At 39.8% G+C, this 17,161-nt stretch overlaps 1 protein-coding gene across 1 annotated transcript in view; it reads left to right on the top strand.

Annotated features, from left to right (window-relative positions):
• Nucleotides 1–533: 533 nt before the first annotated feature.
• LOC114359982 (trithorax group protein osa) overlaps nucleotides 534–17,161 on the top strand; it is a 47,732-nt gene continuing 31,104 nt past the window's right edge. Inside the window, exons 1-3 of the mRNA XM_028314532.1 lie at nucleotides 534–588; nucleotides 3,087–3,184; nucleotides 12,609–12,738. Of these exons, the coding sequence (XP_028170333.1) occupies nucleotides 534–588; nucleotides 3,087–3,184; nucleotides 12,609–12,738 (283 nt within the window). The remainder of the gene's footprint in view (nucleotides 589–3,086; nucleotides 3,185–12,608; nucleotides 12,739–17,161) is intronic.

Raw genomic sequence — 17,161 nt, forward strand, 5'->3', positions numbered from 1 at the left:
CATAAACAGAAAAGAACATGAATTCAACAATATTTACCTAAACGTGCACTAAACAGTTCCAAAAGAGCTACCACTAAGCATATGCCGTGGTTGACATTAAATTGCTAAATTATATGCGCCCGGTTTTCCACTTGGCGACAGCTAAGTAAGACACGGCGACAACCAAAATTCATACATTTTGACTGCAGTCGCTAGTGGCGTTGCCAGCGCCCGTACAGCCCGCTAATGGAAAACGTCAATTTGGGCAATATACGGTCTTAGACGGGCATTATGACTCGTTGATGGAAAATATGAATTGACATGCTCTCTATGGTTTTACACTACATTTTCAATGTTGTTTAACAATTCCAGTAAAGTGTTATTATGTGGCACATGAAATAATGCGGTTTCAAACAAAAGAAAATTAAATTATCAAGATTCTATTGATGAGATACAAGTAGAGCTGAACTTGAATAGACTCATTGTTCAAATACAGGCTTCTTTAAGAACTTAAGATAGTTTTAGGAGTATTCTCAAGAAATATAAGCAGGAACATGTCCAAAGAGCCATTCCGAGTGGTGCCCGGCGAGCCGCGCTCGCAGGTGTTCGGTATCGCCACGAAACTGGTCGGGCATCCGGTCCGCGCCGCGCGCAGTGCACGACAGATGGCGCTGCACGCTATACTCGCCGCGCCGGCATTCTGCGGACTTAACCGAATAAAATACACTTATTCATCGACCCAGTGCAATTCCACGCCTTTTTACTAAGCTTAAAGATATTTGCTTTTAAATAGTCAAGAAAATTCAATCAATTTGGTGGTATTAAAACACCGCTCCTTAAATGTCGTCCTCAAAATTCACATGTGAAAATTTATAATGATGTTATTCAAAACATAATCCTTCAACGTTCATTATGAATTATTTGGAACAAATTGAAATGTTTCGGTATTCGCAATTAGTAGCAATTTGCCAAAGGTTCTTTCCGAAAATACTTTTATGACAGTATCGGCCCTAAGACAAATTGTCTAATTACGGCGCGGCCCAGAGCGCTTATGTAACTAATGGCAGCATAATCGAGTCCGAGGAATCCGATCGTAAACACGCTCGCTAACCCACTAAAACATATTTCTTTTATTTTGCGAAGCAACCTACCTTCACAGCGCCGGCCGCCACTTTACAGAACAGGTTCTGTATCGAAATTAACGATAAATCCACCGGCTTCGGCTAGGCACTGCCTCACCCTCCCGCGGGTTTCCTTTAGCATTCTCAGAATCGCTTTTAATATTTCCCCAATGCTTTTATTCAGATTGTGATTCATTATCTATATATATAAAAGAAAGTCGTGTTAGTTACTTCGCTTATAACTCAAGAACGGCTGAACCGATTTAGCTGAAAATTGTCAGGGAGGTAGTTTAGAGCCAGGAGAAGGACATAGGATACTTTTTATCCCGTTTGAAATTAAAAAAAAAGTCTGCTTATTTATTGCCATTAAGGCGGAACAAAGTTCGCCGGGTCAGCTAGTTATAAATGAAGATATAACATGCAACGAAAGGTGTTATAAAAATGTATATTGTTATCAAATTCTATTTACGCTTGCTGTCAACTCGAACAGTATTGCAACTATTTCGTGTTTCATCTGTACATTGCCCATTAAAAACTTATTATATCACTTAACGTTTCGACGCGGCTGTAATTTTTACTAATGATGCTCCGGCGCAGACTTATGGGCGTCTCTATCAAGCAATTTTGCTGGGGGCATCGCCGCGCTGGCGCCGCACTCTATCAAGCTACAGACATTAGCTTTTTTCTATGGTTGCTTCTTTGATTGAAGATATTTTGATGTTGTTCTCCCGATAAATGAGATCGATCACACAAATTGGTTTACTAATGCGATTTACTGTCTTTTCTTCTTCAAATCTAATATCCCCATGAAAAGAGCAGAATAATAGGGCATGTTAAAATGATTAAATTGTTCGCTTTTGTTAGGTGGATAAAAAATAACTTTGTATAGAACCAATGTAGAGTCGAAAATAAACCATTCTCTCAACAAAACAAATAGGAGTTATTGCTGGTTCCGATATTTCGATTTACAGGTTTTATAACAGTGCTTAAATAACATGCTCTCAGTGCGCATATGCATTGACCCGCATTCCCAATAGGCCATCACGTTTGCAATGCGACGGTAATGAGATGTCCGATACATGCACTGATATAATATCCACCTCGTATGGACAGCCCGCCGCGATCAATACCGACGACTGATTAGTAATTTGGCCCTTGACAGTTCGACCTATCAAAATACATTTGCAACGTTTTCATACATTATTCATTTCAGTTCCTCGTTATCATTGATAAACAAAGATATCTTGTGATTGTGTGAGTGATAGTGGAATGTGTGCCTAAGATTTTGACGTTCATGATATTGTGTTTGTTTTACGGGGGTGTTTTTGCGGACATTTAATTTTATAATGTCCAATCATCTTTATCATGTAAGTATAGTAGATAAGTAGAGTCGTGCACCTTTTAGAAATCAGTTTAGTGGTTTTAAATAACAGATTAAACAACAATCTACGAACTAAGTTGTTTATCAGCGGCGTTCAACTACGCGAAATGCATAATTTATTTCAGTACTGGAATCTTAGAGCAAGGGCTCCTTGAGTTGGAATTGAAAATAATTTAGTGGTGTAGGTAGCATGAATGCTACAAAGTAAGCACGATGAACAAAGTGGTCTCGACGAGGAGTTGGACGGCGCGGGTGCGTGCAGCTCTGACCCCCCGGTCCACAATGGCGTGCCCTCGGCTCCGCCGCTAGCTATACATATGGGTCGGAGCGAGCGGCGTGCCGTCGCAATATCAGCCCGGTGAAATCGCTCGCCCGCCCGCTTCGCCGCACCGCACGCCTCGCCTGCGCCAGTCGCCGTGCGCCAACTGAAACGCGCGCACTGCTAGCGCAATCGAACGTACAATATCCCACACGAGTCTCTCGCTCTTTGGTAGCTTCCATCGCCCGGCATCGCTTCTATCACCGGCGACGGTCGATCATTCCGACTCGGGAATATTGTCCGCTCTGATATTATTCAGCCCCGATACCGTGCTTAGTTGTGTGAGTGAGAAGTGCATGTGCGCAACTCGCACTAATTTGTGTTTCGGTGTCATTCCAAGAAGTTGTCAAGACGGCCGTCATCATACGGCTGCCTGCGGCCACAGTAAGTATCGCGTCGGCCGCATGACTCAATGTAAAATGGGACGATTCTTATCTACGAGTGCCGCTGTGTGAGCGTGTACCGAGGGCGGGCGCGCCAGTGTGCGTGACATCCGACCGCCTTCGTAGCTATGTGCGTGTTCGTTGGCTCAATACTCGGTTCTATTTTGTGGCGGAGCTGGTAGATGTTTGTTTTTATTATCATATGACCGGCGACTGCTGCAAGTTTGATTGGACCCATACAATGCTGCAAATGTTATCGTAGCGACTCTACATTGAACATTTCGAAGTCATTACAATGTTTCGTCATATTTATTTGAAATTATCTTACGCTATAAATACTTTAAGGCAATTAAACTGATGAAGAGTCAAAGTATTGTAATTTGTATACAATTTTACAATAAGTTACAAGAGTGCCGACTACCATTTGCCGACGGCGCGCCCCGCCGCCATTATAGGCTATTTGTGCACTGCCACGTACAATATCTCCATAAAATCACTCAGAAATGGATTTTATAAGGGTTTTATGTAATAATTTTATTTATGGGTCTGTCCTAAAACTTTATCATCATCATATTTTACACATGTCGGTTTAAAAACATATCGACACGGAATTTCGGGGTGACTCATCTTGAATTCACGATTGGGAAGGAAAAATATAAGTTGTTTTGCAAACTGGTTCTCGAAGCTTGAACGAAATTAGTTGCCAATAGTTTGAGGCATCCATGGATCAGTAAAACGCGAAAACAAACTAAACATATTAATTCCTGTGCAGTTGACTAATAAATGTTTTTTATCATTATTGTTCACGTTACGACGAAAATAACATTATTCTGTGAAACAGAATTATTTTTCTATGCTTCGTATTACAACAATCATGTTTGTTTGTACAACAGGCTTACAAGAGTTACAAGAGTTTATTTTTGTCAATGAAATTAAACTAATGTGTCATGTGGCGCACAGTTTTCCCTTTGATTACAATTCAATATTAGAGGTTCAATACTCCAATCAAAATAAGTAGTAACTCAAGCATGATAATTCTGAACTAGCACAATCTATTTCAAGTGGTTTCTAATCTACATATTATTTTAATTAATTTCGGACTTGTGATCTTTCTAAAATCATCATCAAGTCTCATATTTCCTCATGGGATGCCTACATGGTAAATTTAACTCATTTGTTGTCCATTTTCAGTAGTAGGACTACTTTTATGCTCATGTAATTTATAAAATAACTTGACACTACCAAAGGAACTTGAGTAATAGAGTGTAAAAAATCGAACTGTTAACGATTTTAGAAAATATGTTTAAAATTGGAGGTATGTTACCCAAGTATATGTATGATACTTGGACTATCAAAAAGAAAAAAGAGATACGACATAACATAAAAAACAATGTACCTATTTCAAATCGAACATTATGTGTGACATTTATGGAGATGTAGATGGTAACTAAGGGTAATTTCAAATCCGTAGTATGCCAGAAGCTACTAAAATACTATATTAATATTTTGCGTTTAAGTGAAAATTTAGTGAAACAGATATTTTTTTATCAAGGAAGCTACATCTGTAGGTCCTGTTACGTAGCAAATTATGAGTGATAACTTTTCGTAGCCGGGATGTATTATTGTAGTACTACACCAATTCGTAGTCCGTAGATCGTAGTTGTAGTAGGTCTTGTCTACGGTATTTTAAGCTTTCGTAGTTTTTCGGGTCCTAATTATTTTTTGTTATGTGTGAATTTTATTGTCAGATTACCTTGGCGAAGTTCATTTTGGTACCTTCAAAGAAAAATCATCGAATGTAGCATCTTGTTAAGAGCNCAATCGCGAATGAGCGCTGATAACAGTGCACATTGTATTTGTATTGTTCGTATGCATTTCTGATTATTTAATACGGTCTCAGGCTCGGCAGTTTCGCTTCGACAACGTCTTAACCGCCTCACTTGCCGCAGATTCTCTTTGGATTGTATGTTCTTCGTCGTAAATGCTACATTGCCGGAGAAAACGTCGTATCACACATTTCTCTTTTGCCCGCTCATACAAATTATACGGCGTGTTACGTATACCTAGGTAGGTGGGCCGTCATTATTTATGTTCTCTAACAGTCGGCTCAGTGGTGTGGGTTAAAATCGGAGCAGTCAGCTGATCGTCAATGTGTGTGTGCGTTCTTCGGGAAACACCTTTCGATGACGTGTGCGAGCTACGTTTAATTGGACATTCGCATTGTTCCCTCGGTTTTTTATCGTCGTGTTGATTGATATGTTTCATTCCTCGTTAATTATTTTAATCATTCTATTTGGATTGGTACGTCATTAGTTGTGACCTTTATAAATTTGAAATTATTATCATTGAAGCGTATAGTTATTGCTCATCATTTCTGTTCGTATTTTTTGCTGAAGATGTTTCTTATAATTGCACTTTTATTTTAAAAGGCTATATTACATCCTTTGTCTGAAAGTGAACTTCAGTTTGGCATGTTAGTCCTGTTTCAAATTGTTGGATTTACAAGCATTTTGTTTAGCATGTATGTTAAACGTTTCAGTAGGATGAGACATTCCTTCTTACAGCAAAAATCAGCCTGTGAACTATAGGAGCAAGCGTGTCGGTGATTTTCAACAGCTTCAAGATTTTTACGTAATTGAAGTCATAATAGCGCTTTTGAAAAGTCAGTTTCCTTTATCCGTGGCTTATTGGCCCATTATTACGGCGGGCAGTACGAGGAAACGTGTCATTTGTCGGCAAAACTAGCAGCAATCCGGTTGCAGTCGCTCCATACAGCCTATAATTTACCCCCACTCAACTCCAAGTACTTTTCCAGTTGTTATTTCAGCTCACTATACAACAACATCGAATTTGAAACTAGCATACATCGTGTTTTTATCGTGTGTTGGTTCTACTGGGCTTGTCAGGCTTCGCGTGCTTTGTCGTACTTATTTATCGTTATAGTTATCTTGGTTATCAGTATGTTATTTTTCCGAAGCAGGATATGAGTTGTTTATGTCATTATACATTTTTGATGCCATCTTATCACTGGCTGACGATTAGAGGTGTAGTAACTACCGATTTAGAATTTTGTACATATGTTGCACTGCATTGTTCCGCGGTGCTGTTGATGTTATTTTCAACAGGCATACATTTTAGATAGTCATGTTGGAAAAAATTCACATACCAATTTCATTCTTAGTTTGATGCTATCGCGCTTGCGCCGGTGGCGCCGCGCCTGGTCAGTGCGCCGGTGGTTAAGACATAAAATCCGGATAATCTGCCGTAGCTAGCAGCTACCGGGCAGGTCGTTTGTCCGCGGCGTGTCGATTACAATCGAACAATAGTACAAGTTGCCGGGAAAGTTAGCCCCGGCGTCACCTCGCCGCACCCCCCGTTCCACTCGTCACAAATAAATAAGCCGGTGCCGACATCCGACAACAATAATAATAATAATTCGCCGGGGCCCGATCAGCTGTTTCCCCGACACCGACCCGAGTAACAGGTGGCCTATAAAGACATTCAATAAAGTGTACCACTTGCCTTCGTGCACAAACCGTCCATTTTACACAAACACACACATCGCCAACTCAATTCAAACTTTTTCTTTGCACAACTTGAAATACTTAATTATTGTTATTGTTCAGTTTCAGCTCGTGTTTACCTATTCTTATAAGACCGTGAAAGCCCATTCAACATAACTTAATGAAACTATTTCAGTTGCTTGTTGGATGCTGTAATTCAAACTGATTACAATCTCTTCAAATTGAAAAGTTTCGACGTTAGTACACTTTCAGCAAGATTAATCAAACTTAATCTAGCATTGGAGCCCTAAGATCCCATCAGAAATGTTATATTCGAACCTAATTTATTAGCTGTTGTTGTATCTTAGGTAGAGACGCAACATTTACATTCTATGCGGCAGACCCTTTCTTCTCTTTAAAGGTTAAATTGGAATACTGCTTATGTCTACTATGTGAATATACATTTCTGGTGTTGTCTACTAGGATATGTTGCCTTATTTCGAGAAGAAAAGTGGCGTTCTACTTACTGTCTAATATGGCTGTGGTGTGACACAGCTTACTGATTTTGTCTGAGAATGAAGCGTGAAGCTCAGAACCATTACAAATTAGGTGCGTATCGAATAAGTGAGCATTAGCACAAAATCGGGTAACACGGCGGATTCGCCAACCACGGTGCAGCCATTTGTAAGACTCGCACATTTCGCTCTCGATAGCGCGCGGTCGCCGATGACGAGCCGGTTATGTAATGTAAATGTTTATGTACCTACTCCACGTGCCTGCTACCACGTGGCCCAACCGAGAACACTAGCCTTGTGAATTATTTATTTACGACAACATTTTCGCACGCCGGTCGACGAACTCTCGAATGATCTTGGAACACATTTACGCCGATTAATCTCGTCATGTCTCGAATGACATTGTTGCCCCATTTCAGTACGGTCTATTCTAATCTTTCACGGAATACGCGATGTGTTGTTGTGACGTAACCGACCGAGATTTGACTCAACTTGGATGTTTGCTATATACGGACGTATAAAGAGGATTGTAATTTGGGGCTCCATTCATAGATTCCTATTATTGAAAGAACCGTAAGCTATGACAGTCGTCTAGAAATGGATCCGTTCGTTGCTAAATGCAAAAAATATAAGCATGGGCTGAATTCACTGTTGTTTTTGCAAAAAGAAATCTCGTTTCATTTAACTCGTAACCATAACCACATACAACGTTTGTAATAGTAATAAAAAACTATGAATAGTAAAATGAAGCGTACTTTACCGGTGGTGGAGCGGCTCTCGCCGCGATGCAGGGGATTTGCGGTTATTTAGACCAGCTCCAGAGCCATCAGCGGCTATTTATAGCGTTAGCTCGCAGCGTGTCTCGTGCCACTGACCTAGCCTACCAGATAAAAATTAACTACTACACATAATTTATCGCTCATTGATAGCAATGACCACGATGGATTTTATCAAGGACGTCTCTTTAATACGTTTTAGTTGCCAATGCTGCTTGATTGACGTAATCATTAATGTTTAGTCCATTTTAAACACTTCACGCACGATTCTTCAATGTTATTGAGATTGGATAAAGATATATTTTGGCTGGTCATCATTGTAATCATGTAGGCAATGCCTCGAGGCATTTTTTCCCTCGTGAAGGTACCACAAAAGTATGCGACTTTTACATTACGTTGAACAAAGTTACGCCTTAGGTAGAGTTGCTAGTTAAAACGGTACATTGTTACGGCCAGGAGGCACGTGAGCCTTCGGTTCAATGGTGTATTTCATGACCCAAGTCGCCTCGTTTCCATTGCATCTGCATATACTGCACATAGTTCGCAGCACGCAGCCCGTACTCTATTTACTGGTGCCGAATACCTCCGCTCTACATATTGTGTAGACGCACTCCGAAGAGCGGTTTTGTGTTTATTTGTGCCCGGATTTGGGCCAAGTGCAGTCGGTCGGCTCATTTTAAGCCTAACGTCGCTCACGTTCAACGTATACGTACAACATACGTATAACACAAATTTGTTGGCTTACGATGTGAATGACATTCGGAATTGCACTACGAAACGTTCCATTTCGCTTACACGTTTATCGCTGCCGTTATCGGGTTGATATGATTAACTAACCAGTTCTAAACTTGGACATTATAAATGTAAGTCATTGATTAGATAATATGTCCATACACAGACTGACCGAGATCTAAAGGCCGACAGTTATGGGTGGATCTAACATCAATGACCGTTTAACAATGTGAATCAAAATGTTATTTTTGTGATATATCTATTTGGTCATAAAAATGGCAAGAGGTCATGCCCACGATTAAAATTTACACTTTTTGGTCGCCAGAGTGAATATTCTAATCTCACGGCACCTATTACATGAATCTGAAAGACACATCATTATAAGCACACAGGTAGAGTTCTTTAAATTACTGAAAAATTCATTGTCAATGTTGGCAGTATGAGACCGAAACTTGACCAGACTGTTGACTTGACACTAATTAAGCATATGATCAGCTGAAAAGTGACATAACAAGACTATTAAGTTCTTGTGAAGTAAATCCTCTCGACCTACCTACAGAAGCGTAACAAAACACAAACAAGTCATCAGTGATATTTGATTTCCATAAATTTTCATTGTCATCAGTTGTAGAGTTCAAATAAGCCTAATTTGGTATGCTGTAAGTACACTGAAAGTCGCATGTCGTTGTGACTTATAACATCAAGCAAGTCCAACCACCATTATAATCTCAGTATGTTGATATCTCCGACAATAATTACTAAAGAACTTATTATGTAGGAGGAGCTTTTTGAATTCTTAAAATTGTTTGAAAATACGTGTTAACATTTCAGCAGCTTTAACCTGAAAAAATATTGTACAAAGACGCCGACGAGTTGTAAGAGTCGGATAAAACTCAAATTACCTAGGTTTCCTGACAAGGAACCCATAAAAACAACATTTATAACTGTAAGTTCTTTAAGACCCAATGTTACTTCATATTATGTCTACTAAGATTATGAAGTTCATAATCTTAGTAGACAGGTTAGAGCCGCTATACAGAATTTATGTAGAGTTCTGTGACTCGAGATGTGCGTTATTCTAAATGAGATGCTATTGCGTGCCGGCTGATTGATGTAAGCACGTAGACTAATGTTCTTGTCAAAACGCTGCACAAACACAGCATCTAGATAGAGCCAACCGGCACGTCTCGACAGCTTCCAACAATAATAATTAATTGACTCGTCCGTTCGTTATCGTGCTTTTATATTGACGTTCCCGAGTGAGCAAGCGAGCGAGGCGCATTCGGAATGAAATTTCCATAAAAACTTTTGTGCTCCGGCGGACGTTGCGAGCGCACGTTAAAATCGTCGGCTGGCAATAAAACAGCGGCCGGTGCGGCGAGGCGCGACGAGCTAGCAACGGGTGCGAGAGGGACGGAGCGAGAGATAATGGACTCTGTACGAAATGAAGAACGCGCTGGTGTGCCGAGCGAGCGAGTTGGAGCACGGCAAAAACACCGCGGTTATCGCGTCCCCCGCCCCGCGCCCCAGGGACCGGACTCGTCTGATCGACGCCGGAGCCTCTCGCGCGGACTAACCTCGGCAGCGGGGGGTCGCGAGTCGCCTTGTCGAGCCCGTTCCAACGCTGTGAACGCTGCAGCGCCGCGCCGCGCCGCTCTCTCTAACACGACTCGATTTTAACTTTGAAAAGCTTAACACTTATGGTGGCCATACACGTTAGGGTTTGCATGATGGTTTTGACCGTACATGCTTAACCGACATGCAAACCCTAGCGTGTATGTTATAAAACTGTACAGTTATTGGTGCGTGTACATGCAACCTAACGAATATCAAAAAAGATATTTTTGCCGCTCGGTTATGTTTGCGCACATGCATAACCGAGCGTGTGTGCGCCCGCTCATGCTTGCATGCATAGTTTTCTCTCAGTCTCCTATAGTCTGTGGCAGTGAATGGTGGTGAATATTTAAGACACTCATGTGTTCTCCCTGTTGCTAGAAATCTTAATGTTACTGCTAGGTTTGAGCTGTGCGTTGATAGATCACTATGTCAGTCAGCCAGTCACCTTTGAGTTAAATACATTTAGATTGTATATGCAAACCCTAACGTGTATGTGCTATAGATAACTCGGTTATACCTGTTGGTTAAGCATGTACGGTCGTAACCATCATGCAAACCCTAACGTGTATGGCCACCATTACGCGTCCGTTTGACAGTTTGCTCCGATCGCGTTTACCGTTGTTCCTTGTGATCGCGATCGCCGACGATTATTTACGATCGTCGAACAGACTGCTTTGAGACGGTACGTATATTATACGATTGTCAAAGATCATTATCAATACCATCTGTGTCAGCTGTTATGGTAACATTGAGTTGCAATGTTGCATAACGTGAGTAATAGTCGCTAGTCCAAGTTGAGCGAGGCGAGGTACAGTCGCGGAATGAAAAGGTTCGTCACCTTAGTGTTGGTTTTCGCTTGCACTAGGTACTGTAAGAGTCAAACCTGCCAACATAACAGTGCAAGAAACAGTACTGCTAACATTTAAATAAATATGACGTTTGCTCACGAATAAGGTTTTGCTTGTTTATTTTTCTATCCCATCAGTGCAATGCAGTGATGACATTGACCAATTGACAATAGTTTTTTTTTATTTAATAGACATAATAATGGCAGGTTGAACCAACAAGAAGGTTTTAGTTTATCAATCATGATAATCTTCTTGACAAGATAAATCGTCAAACAACTTTGATCTGAATAATTTTGAACTTTACTTACGAACAGTTAAAGATTATTTTCTCTAACTCGAGATTATTCTGTAACATAGTTTCAAAAGGTAATATGTGCTCGCGATTCGTTGAAGGAATCAATTTGAAAACTGACGAACCTTTTCATTCCGTGACTGTACATAAGTTTATTATTAGCGATAGTGTGCATAAAGTTGCTTTTATTTTGGCATTTACTGTGAACGCATTGTTTGCGGGGATTCCTCTTGTTGTTTTATTGTGCGATTACGGCATGCGACCGTACTCTATTGACTCAGGTTTGCTATTGTTGGCTGCTTCTTGACTGTCGAGGTTGCTGTGTCAAGGCATCTACCATTATGCTTTGTGAAACTTGTGCAGTTCAAATATGCATCATGTAGATTGACCTTAAACTTAACAAGGCATCGTAAGAAAATCATTAATTATTCTAATAGGATAACATTTGTAACAGCTCTTGCTACACAGAAGTTCATTTAGCAAATCTATCTTAAGTACTTCTAAAGTACAATGACTATGATGATTATGAACACAATACATAGAAGAGCCTGGTAACTAGAATACAGAAATCGAGTATTTTCACACAGCAGTCGTCTCATTTCTTTACGACAGAACCATCATGATGTTGTTCGCACAATAATCTTTTATTATAGCTTCTAACGCGTTGATATCTATTTCTAGGAAGTAATTTTTGTCGTAATTGATTTATGTTTGCTTTAAGAATTAATGGTAAAAACAACCTTTTTAAAAACAACTTTCAAGTCCATAAAATAAGAGCCCTCATAAAGACTAAACTAATGAGCCCAAACACGATATGATTGCTAAAAGTTATTAAGGAGCTAGGTTGGTGGCTCTGGTAATCATCAGCTCCATTTCAACATTTAATTGCATTGTCATTAGGTTTATGCTAATATCAGCTTATTGGAGTTACGGTAACTGGTTAAAATATTAGTTACTAAAACAAACATAGGTTAACTTAAAGCTCATGAAAAATTGATTGGAAACTAATTTTAAATGTAGAAATATTACATCTAATTTCACGTCTTCTTGCCTTTTGTTCCAAAAGATAGAAAACAAGGGATTTGGAACGAATTGCTATTGTGATTGTCAGTGATTTGACCTCTTGTCTTGTCTTGTTCCAGGATCTGACCGGTCAGAACAGCAATGACTCGGGCGGCAGCGGCAGCGCTGGACGCGCTACCACGCCGCACCTGAGGCCCACGCCCAGCCCCACCGGCTCCAGCGGGTCGCGATCCATGTCACCAGCTGTCGGTGAGTACCATAGAGCAAGGCTGCTCAACCTTTTGAAAAGTCGGGCCAAACGGTGGATTCAGTCGTTAACGACGGGCCACTTAAATTTTTTACAGATAACTTCAGAGAGGTCTTAAAGTTTGTATCATTTTCGTATAACTATGTTACGGTATATAATTATATCCCTAGGGATATGACTATATTACGGCTTTATCTATCTTACTGCGACATATACATGTACTGTGCGCGGCGGGATTTTTTAATTTGGTGCGTTTTTTTTTCAAACTGTACATGCACGGGCCACTTAAAATTCTTTTCTGGGGTTGAGCAGCCTTGCCATAGATATAGAGATATAGAGAGATGCCAACTAATGCGCCGAGTTCGAAACTCAGTGTCGCATTAGAAATTCATACACACAAAGTAATCAAAACATGTGCTCAATCCACTGCGGTATCAGTACTCAACGTTCGAATAATCTTTAGTACTACGCAAGCAATGTAAACTGTTTACTATATGACGTCGCTGCTGTCATCATTGCTGTCACGAGCAATGTGTTCTGTTTTTGGGCATATTGCTGCGACACCGGCCCCGCCCCCTTGTCACATCTCCCTTTAGTTTTTGTGATCTGTAGTGAGTACCTATACTACCCTAAACATGACGCGATAATAACCCAACGGTTTCGGTTGACTTGAGATCCGAGGAACGATGATTCGAACGTTATTGTTTCAAAAAATAAGCCATGTCGTTTCGTTTCCCTGGTTTACACCAGGCAAACAGTGTGGTTGTGTTCCCCAGTAGATGAAGCACGTCATGATGTCGTGCCCTGCGTGTCCAAACAACTGCACGCAAGTTTCAATAAATGCTACTGAGAACGCCACTCTTGTAACACTTTTGGGCTGACACTGTGTAGGTACGACCAGGGAAACGAAAACGGTTTATTCCCAAAAGAATACAGCTCTAATGTTAAAAAAAAATGTAAGTTCATACTTTGATTCCTAACGAGTCCTCGAGTTCCACGACATTAAAAAGAAAAAAACATTTTCTTAGTATATTTTAAATTTTCATGGACCCGGTGGGAACAGAAGAACAATAGATTCGTAGACCTTTGGGAATAAGCCAAGGAAACCGACAGCCACGGATCTACCGGGGATTTTTTTTATTGTGGCGCCTCCTCCCAATACTTATCAAGTTGGCAACCCCTGATTTAGACCATCAGAGATATTTCTAACTTATTAGAATTTCAAAATACAGGGTGGAAACGATAAGTGATCTCACTCGATTATTTCTAAACTATACAAGATATCAAAAAACTAATTACTGATCATTAAAGTGCTTCATGAGCTCTATTCAACGGTACTAATAATAGGTTACTTATTAAACTGGATCTATCCGAAAATTCAATGTTTCCAGTTTCCATACATTTCGTAAATTCACATTATTTTAAAAACTACACATGATATCGTAAAACTGATTACTGATTCTTAAAGTGCTTCACAAGCTCTATCCAATGGTATCAATAATAGGTTACAGAATAAACTGGATCTACCCAAAAATTCAATGTTACCTTCTTCCATACATTTAGTACTACCACAGTCATGACACTCATCTCTTGACAATATTATAGCAAGTAAAGCCTAAAACCAATGTTTTCCATGAATAAGTTTAAATAAGAATACAATTTACGAGCTTATTTTAAGAGTTTATTATTCAATAAAAAAATACACTTCTAATATTGTATGTCTGGCATACATTTAGTATGGAAGCTGGAAACATTGAATTTTCAGATAGATCCAGTTTATTCTGTAACCTATTATTGGTACCGTTTGAAAGAGCTCATGAAGCACTTTCAGGATCAGTAACCAGATTTTCAATATCTTATATAGTTTAGAAATAATTGAATGAGATCACTTAACGTTTCCACCCTGTATAGATTTTCTTTTAACGCCACTTTGGAAGAATTAAGTTCAGCCTTCCTCGGAATAAAACTCATGCACTCCACTGCTTCCACCTTTCAGATAAGAATCTTGAGAGGTGGCGTCGTGCATTAAAAGTCCGACTTACTTGTCAGTTTACGTCAGAGAGAACCTTGGGATTCACTTTCATACGATTCCCATTCGTATCATCCTCTCTCATGCCTAATACTTTTGTGGTATATTTATGGCTCTAATATTTTCAACAAGGGTCACCTCAACTGGCATAATAAATGTATGCATATCTCCAATTTCCACTTTCAGTCAACAAAACCCTTCATACTGTCTAATTTATTGTTGAAAATTCTTACCTATACTTTGTGTTACGATTTATAGTATCAGAATGGGGCTCTACTATCAATATGGATCACTTCCGCTAACTTACTGATGTGTACATAAATCTCTACAATTTATTCTCACTTTCAGTCGGAAAAGCCTTCCAATTCATTAAACAAAATTCTACGAGCTATATTTATCACAGAGCTTTTAGTTTAAATTTTCCCTGAAATGCGGACGCTTCACATAATGATAAATTTCTTATGTGTCCATCAACATGGCTCTCTCGTAGACATGATCATTCTGCCAACTAAGTATTAACGCACACATAGGCCGATGAATATTACGAGTAGTTATGAATAAAATTATATGTGTAACATGTGTGTCCACAAATTAAACGAGCGCTTCGTATTTTTTGGCTTCGTGGAGTAGAGCCCTCATATTGCCGATGTTATATTTATAGTTTCTATAATGGCATGAGAGTAGAGAGTACATATTGGGTCTTCTGGTGATATTGACTTCNGCCCACAGCGTGGTAGGGGTGGGGTTGCCCGCTCTTTTGTTTTTTAATACTACTACGCTGAATATTGTGTGCGGATTGGGTTGTCGTACAGGGGTACTACATGGTAAAATAAATCTCTTCGGCGAAAACAGGATAATTTAGATCGAACTTCACTTGGTAAGTTCGTTTGATCATTCAAAAATAGTGTTTAAAGATTCTGTGACAAAATGTCCGAAACTTTAATTAGGTATAAGTATGATAATCGTATTGTCATCAAGGTACTTGTAAAATGTTAAGTGCAGTAGCTTATCTCGCTCACCTATTTATGTTAAGATAACAATCTGTGATGATAATAAATTAATAATGTTAGATACAACTTCGTCATTACTTACTACTTAGGCTGATTCATTAGATAGAAAAGCCTGATGAGCGGACCATCGAGAATCAAGAATAAGAAATCACACAAAAACTTACGTCTTACTTTACCCGCTAATGTTATAACGTCATTTACGACATCAATGTTATTCAATGTAACGTTGGCCATAATGTATCGTTTTTAGCTCTACAATGGATAATATGATTTTTGTAATGGTTTGTTGTATTGTAGTTCGCATCAGTAATTTTATATGCTTTTTAAAAGATAGAGTAGAGACACCTCTAAGTTCGAAGAAGATTGTATAAACGTTCTTGTAGAGCAGTAAGTGCGATCAGAAGTCCTGCATTATGATGTCAATGTTTTCGTAGTTCTCTCTACATAGTGATACAAATGAGTCATCTATTTAGCTTATTACAGGGACATACATAAAATATTACAGGGCTGAAATTTGTATTGAGCATCTCGCATAGCTATCCGTAGACTGTCAGCCATCGATCTCGAACATCGTCTGCAAAATAGGCCTTATTGCTTGGACATAAGGGCGCATATATTCTTGGGAGGTTTTCGACAGTTTCTTTGTTTGGTCACGGGCATGTTGATCAGATTCGTTGTGCATACTCCGTCACCGGCAGACACGGGCTTTCCCGACATTGACCCACATAGAGCGGGCGCCCAGAGTACGCCGTATTTTGCCCCTTTTGCGGGCGCGAACCACCCCAGCCACCGCCCACCTTATGTACGAGCCGGGGTGGTCGCGGTATATAGGGCCTCGTGAAAAACTTACCCCCACCGTCGGGGCGAGCACGCAAAACAGGACCTTCCACTCCAGAACCCGCCGCAGACATCCGCAATACATGTCTGGCTGAAACCCCCTTTCCAAAAAAAATAATTTTTCGATATAAAAAATATTTTGAAATTAAAAAGTTGGTTGTGACCAAAACGTCTCTACAATTTAGAATTGCCGTCAGAACATCAAACAATTTGACCCGTCGTAAATGGTCACCGACTACAAGATTTGATTACCTACAACACGAATTACGATCAACTTATATCACTCCTATACGATTTCAATTATTCCAAAATACCTCTCAAGGGTCTTACCCCCAAGTGGCCTTGAAGGTTCACCCACCGGGGATGTTATACTTTACCACTGTGACGAATCGTTTGATATCTAGATGTTTATATACCTTTACTTTTGCGTATCTGATTTCGGAGTATACCTACTACGGGTTCATTCATGAGAGTTGGAATAAATTATGAATTTGTTACACCTCGTTGTTTAGGTTCACGATGAAGTCTTGTTACTGTTACCTTCTACTG

This window comes from Ostrinia furnacalis, unplaced genomic scaffold, assembly GCF_004193835.3.
Source record: "Ostrinia furnacalis isolate ACB-3 unplaced genomic scaffold, ASM419383v2 OfSCF4779, whole genome shotgun sequence".
Lineage (NCBI taxonomy): Eukaryota > Metazoa > Arthropoda > Insecta > Lepidoptera > Crambidae > Ostrinia > Ostrinia furnacalis.